A 6,205-nucleotide genomic window follows, 5' to 3' on the forward strand; every position below is an offset into this window, starting at 1 on the left:
AGTTGACACACACACACCCACACAAACGGCTGCCTAGTCGCATAAATAAACCCAGGTCAGTTAGCTTTTCGTCAAATGGATATTCAACTGATTTTTAAATTTATTTTTTTTTTGTTCAGCATTAAAAGCAAAGTACCAAAACCGGTTGCTCATAAATTCGTATCAATTTTAATGTTTGTCTTTTACGTAAGGTTTCTATTTTTTCCTAAGTACGTTACTTTTTTATATCTCTATGTTGGCGCTGAGCACAACTGTTTTGGTATAAAAACGCTATGCACAACTGACACCAGCATCAGTTTCAATTTACTTGCAATCAAAGCAACCGATTTCCACCCAAAAAAAAAAAACACTAAAAATGTTCAAATACGTAAGTTGGATGCATTCATTTAGTACTCCAGTAATTTTCTAATAATAATTTTCTTATACCTTTCGTAGTTTGCATTCTTCACCCTACTCGCTGTCGCCGCCGCTAAACCTGGTCTGCTCGCCGAAACACACACCGTTGTTCAACCTGCAGTAGTTGCCAAAACCGCTTATATCGACAATAGCGCCTCGTCAGCCATTACTCACCAAAGCCACGTGAACTTGGTTAGGAAGGTGCCAGTTGTACCAGTTGTCCATGCCGCTCCCGTCGTCCACGCCGCTCCTGTCGTCCATGCCGCTCCTGTCGTGCATGCTGCTCCGGTTGTAAAAACCATTGCCACGCCCGTGGTGCATGCCGCTCCTGTCGTCCACGCCGCTCCTGTCGTCCACGCCGCTCCGGTCCTCCACGCCGCTCCGGTCGTGCATGCCGTTCATGCCGCTCCAGTCGTGCATTCCACCCATGTTTTGCCCGTTGTGCACTCAGCTCCTTTAGTAAAGACTGTTGTCTCTGCTCCTGTTGCCTACAGCTTCCACCACTAATTAGTTGAAGAACCTTAAAAAAATAGTCAAAAATGTTAATAAAAAAAATTTTTAATTAAAATATGTACATATGTATTTCACTAAAAAATAATTATTTGTATGGGTTTTCCGGCCGCTTTTTGATCAAGGACCTTACTAACAATTAATAATTTATATTTCTAGTGAGGGCCTCGAAAATTTGAATAATTAAATTATTAGTTAGTGGCATATATCTACCCACCAAACATTTAGGATTGAGAATGACTTGGTGTTAAGTAAATAACTAATGCATGTCTAAAACCTCCAGCGCCGTGTCTCCACCTCCACTTGAGGAGCATAGCGTTCTCATGAAAGCAACTTGTATTTCTAAGCTTCAGAAAAAGTTAGTCCTCAACTTGCTCTTCAATATTTTCAACTTGAGATTTATAACTTTTTCTAAAGTTTGAGTTTCAGTGGAGAAAAATGTAAATGACACTTTAAGGCATCGGTTCCTAACCGCTGGGTCGCGTATCGATCCTAAAACTATCAGAAACCATTGAATAAACCATCAGAAAAATATAAGATTAAAAACGCCTTAATTCAATCCTGAAACAGTTCAATTGATACAGTCCCAAAAATTTCATAAATATTGTATTCTTACTTAAAAACTGTAATTTTACATATTGATAGATTGTGATAACAATTTTGACAAATGTAACACCGTGTGACAGTAAAATTTACACACACACAAAAATTAATATATTCGCAAAACTGGGGGGCAAAAACTAGCGAAACTACGTTTTTAGTTTTTGTCAGGACTTTTCTTAAAAAGGACTTTGAAATTTTTAAGACAAGATAATTTCAAAAAATTGTTTAAATAACTCAGTGCAATGGAAATTAACAGTGTGGGTATCATATGAAAGAGAAAATTCTGTAGAATTAAAAAAAATTTAAATTTTTTGGTGAATAAAGACGAATAGGAGGATCAGTATCTTTGAATGTTAAGTATTAATATACACAGGGTTCCAATTTCACCCTTCCAACTTTATTAGCTTAGAAAAATTAAATTAATTAAAAGGCCATTTTCAATAACTATTCGTCCATCTCAACAAAATTTTTATTTTAATTTTACAGAATTTTCTCTTTAATTTGGTACCCATATATTATTACTTCACATTGCACTGAAGGAAGCTTTCTCTGCCTGATGGTTTGAAATTCATTTTTAAGGGCCAGTCTTTTGTATATGAAAATATTTGAAGGAATGCGATACAAATTTAGGTTTTTTACTCCACTATGGACTGCGTGAAAAGTGGAGGTATTACGATAGGGAAAGGTGGGTTGTCAGTTGTAAAGTTTGGAACCATTACATCAAGGTATACAGACATATTTATATGGCATAAGGAGGCGCCATAGGACTGATAACAGCCACAAGGGTATGCCCTCAAGGGGGTGTATGTACTCTCTCCCCTTTTGTAGTAATAGGCGAATTCCTTTTACAATGAACAGCCAATTATTTGAAAAGTAAGGTCACACAGATGCTCTGCTAATCTGCATAAAAGGTTTGCATGACGAAATTATCACCCACCGCATGCGAAGATGAAGGACTTACTATTAATCCTACAAAAACTATTATTGTACTCTTGACAAAACATTTAAGTAGAAAGCACATTTGGGCGCTGTTATCAACAAAGCGATGAAGGCTTTATTTTCCTGTATTCCCAAAATGACTTATTGGTTATTGAGTACTGTCGTAAAGCGGACTTATGTAGGTTACAAAGAGATCTGCAAGCACTAAACTAGTTTGCATCGGCATAACAGGAGCTTTGAAGACCTGCTCTTCAGTATGTTCCGAATGGGGATGTGTCTATGTATATCAGGTTCGAGGTTCGAATCCTCGGGCAACGCATTTTTCTTTTGTTTTTTGTTAAAAAAAAACGAAAATATGTACTTTTTTTAATTCATAGAAACCCATTAAATGTATTTTCTTATAATTTTTAGATCTTAGTTTTTTAAACAGAAAAAAAAATATTTTTTAATATCTATCATTTAATTTTTAGAAAATTATTTTTTTTTTTAATTAGACTTTATTTTGAATTATTATTTTTTTTTTCTTTTTTATTTAATTCTTAAAATTTATAATTTTTTGATTTCATTTAATTTTTACAAACTTATTTAATGTATTTCTTTTTAATTTTAACATCTGTTCATTTATTATTTTTTTATTTAAAGATTTGCTTCCATTAAAAAATTTTATATATATTATTTTTTTTCTTATTTTTAAAAATTTAATTTTTTTTCCTATTATTAATTACCTTAATTTTTTAATTTTCTTTAAATTTTTCGATTAAATTGTTTAAAAAACAAAACTAGTATTTTTAACTTCACTTAATTTTTAGAAATTTAATAAATTTTTAAGTGTATTTTGTTTTATTTTTTCCGTTTTCTTTTAATTTTTAGTTTTTAATGTTTGAAAAATATACATTTTTTTATTTAATAATAATAATAGATTGGCGCTTACACATATGTTAGTGTTTGACCGAGCTTCTCCTCCGACTTGTGGTGTGCACCTTGATGTTTTCACACAAAGCGGAGGGACCTACAGTTTTACGCCGACTCCGAACGGCGATTGTATTTTTATGAGAAGCTGTTTTTCATGGCAGAAATACACTCGGAGGTTTGCCATTGCCTGCCGAGGGACGACCGCTGTTAAGAAAAAACCTTTTTCTATATTTTTGCGATGTTGCTTTGACCAGGGCTTGAACCCAGGTGCTGATGAGTGAAAGCGCGCACTGCTTACCACTACACCACAGCGGCCGACCATTTTTTTATTTAATTAAATTAATTTTTAGAAAACTTATTGCTAAAAGAGAAACAGGATAAGGATAAGACCTATTCGTTTCCAGATCTTTCAATTAGCCTTTCGACTAAACTTCACAATTGTCGTACGTAGACTTTTGTCTTGCGAAGGACAGTTGCCAGAAATTTGTTTGGAAGAATATTTTGATATAAACCTTAGAAAATCAAAGGTACAAAATTTCCGCATACTAATTGAGGGAGCTAAATTTGTTTGACAGGCGCAAATTGATTGGCTTAACCTTCGCTTAGTTGCGTGTCCACATTTATTTAGCGTAAACTTTTTGCACAGATCAATGCCTCAATGGCTTACATTGAACTTGAACTTTTCAGCACACAAAACATTGAGTGGCAACAACATTAGCTTACTTGAGTAGACTCTAAAAGTTGCTTAATGTTTTGTTTAGCAATAATAACAAATGACTGGCAGCGCATGCGCGTACGACGCTACACCCTTTTTCAAAAGCCTATTACCGGCAAAAGCCGTCAGCTGTGTAGAGATGTAGAAAAAAAAGCAAGCAAAAAAGAGGAATTAGACATTGATCGATTGCGCACAAAACATGCTCAGACAAACTCTCGACGCCTACGCAAAGGGCGACAACAAATTAAATAACAATGTTTTCATGCCAAATATTTTTGGAACACTTGCACAAGGTTCACTGCCTGCAGTGAGTAAAATTAACCAATACACTTAGCATTTGTTTAAAAATAGAATTAAAATAATAGCTGAAACTAGACTAAAAAGAGCATAAAAATGTTAATCTGGTTCATTAAGTTTGCGCTGCTTTGCACGCCGTTTTCGAGGACCATAGGTACTTGTTGTACGCATTTACTTCAACACTGATTGCAAGTCTTTTTGAGATAGAGAATAAATAATAGAAATACAAACTCATTGCGTTTGCAAATTTTATATGACTTTTTTTGTAATTATACTGCACCACTGATAATATAACGAGGCTATGCAATTCAATTGGCCTACAAAATAACAATAAAATAAATTTTTGTACGATTTCAAATTTTAATTTTTGCGCTATAAATTTCGCACAAACTCGTAGAAAAGTATCAATCAGCCATCGCACTTCGTATTGTGAGCAATCTCAACCTAACAGCCGTAAAATGTTCAAATACGTAAGATCCTTACACTGAGCTTTAAAAAAACAAAAACAACATTTCTTATCCTCTTGCTTGCAGATCACTTTCGCCGCTCTCTTCGTCTTCGCCACCGCCGCTCCTGGCTTCATCGCACAACCGGTTGTAGCCAAAGTAGGTGCCGTTGTGCACAGCGCTCCAACTGCCGTCTCCCACCAGAGCATCACCCAAGTGCACAGCAATGCCCATATTGTAACACCCGTTGTGAAGACCGTGGCTCCGGTGGTTCCAGTAGTCAAAACTATTGCCCCTGTTGTACCAGTGTTGAAGACCTATTCCGCACCGGTGGTGCATGCCGCTCCAGTTGTACCTGTTGTGAAGACATACTCCGCTCCAGTGGTCCACCACGTTCCCGTTGTAAAGTCTGTCGTCGCTCCCGTTGTGCCAGTCGTCCATGCTGCACCTGTTGTAAAATCTGTGGTTGCTGCTCCGGTTGCCCACTTTGTTCATCACTAAACTTACCTTACTGTTATTCCTGATGGTGTTAAAATAAATGTATAAGATATTCATTATTTTTGAAACATATTGGGTTTGATTTTGGAAACTCGTTCTGAGATGATTCGTGTCTTCATCTATTACTTCTTTTTGTATGTATGTATGTATGTATGTATGTAGGTGATGGGCACCACCTTGCCTGCGGGCAGGGCTCTTTTAAGCTCTCTATACATTTTGTAGAGGCGCATGCAGAGTAAAAGAACTCTCTGCCCATTATAGAATAGCAAAATGTATGGAAGCTTACAAAAGCTTTACGTGCAGGCAAGGCGGTGCGATAACAGATGTTAGTTTACTATAATGATTAAAAATAATTTTTTAATAGAGAGTTTTTTCGGAAATTGGTGTTTAAGAGCGTTTTGGAGTTTGTAGGTTTTGCGAAAGTACCGTCGATATGTATGGCCACATATCTTTACAACGCTTAATTTTTTTATAGTTAGCACTCACAAAAAAACATATCCCTCATAATAAGCTTTCTAAAGCTTTCGAAAGGTTTTTGTAGATTTTATATAGGTGCTCACAAGGTAAAAGCTATCTCTGGTCATCCTTGGTGTATGCCAGTGTTGCGCGTAGAGACGTTTTATAACCTGCGTGTCGATATCGAGGCTGGAAAAAGCTCGTTATAAGTGTCTGTTCGATAAAGTGGCCAACGCTGTTATAAAACATCCTGAATATTGCTAATCGTACGTGAGAAGATTTGAGGAAACTGCTACTGTATGAACGCCCATACATGTATATTTATAGAAAGATTTAAAAAGCTTTTAAGCGAGATTTATATTGGTCGTGACTTATATATTTATGAGTACTAGTGTTCGCCCAGCGGTTGAAATTCAACCGCTAAAATTAAGGA

General features: G+C 35.8%; 2 protein-coding genes across 2 annotated transcripts; both read left to right on the forward strand.

Moving 5' to 3' along the window:
* Positions 1–355: 355 nt before the first annotated feature.
* LOC108380890 (A-kinase anchor protein 14) lies at positions 356–903 on the forward strand. Its single transcript, XM_017637290.1, has 2 exons — positions 356–367; positions 436–903. Exons 1-2 carry the CDS (start codon positions 356–358, stop codon positions 901–903), a joined length of 480 nt encoding a protein of 159 aa, XP_017492779.1.
* Positions 904–4,830: 3,927 nt separating this feature from the next.
* Positions 4,831–5,319, forward strand: LOC108380889 (larval/pupal cuticle protein H1C-like). The gene is made up of 2 exons (XM_017637289.1): positions 4,831–4,842; positions 4,906–5,319. The coding sequence occupies exons 1-2, from the start codon at positions 4,831–4,833 to the stop codon at positions 5,317–5,319; spliced, it is 426 nt and encodes a 141-aa protein (XP_017492778.1).
* The last annotated feature ends 886 nt before the right edge of the window (positions 5,320–6,205 follow it).

Source organism: Rhagoletis zephyria, unplaced genomic scaffold (genome assembly GCF_001687245.7).
Source record: "Rhagoletis zephyria isolate East Lansing unplaced genomic scaffold, Rhagoletis_zephyria_1.1 Rzeph_scaffold_20727, whole genome shotgun sequence".
Classification (NCBI taxonomy): Eukaryota; Metazoa; Arthropoda; class Insecta; order Diptera; family Tephritidae; genus Rhagoletis; species Rhagoletis zephyria.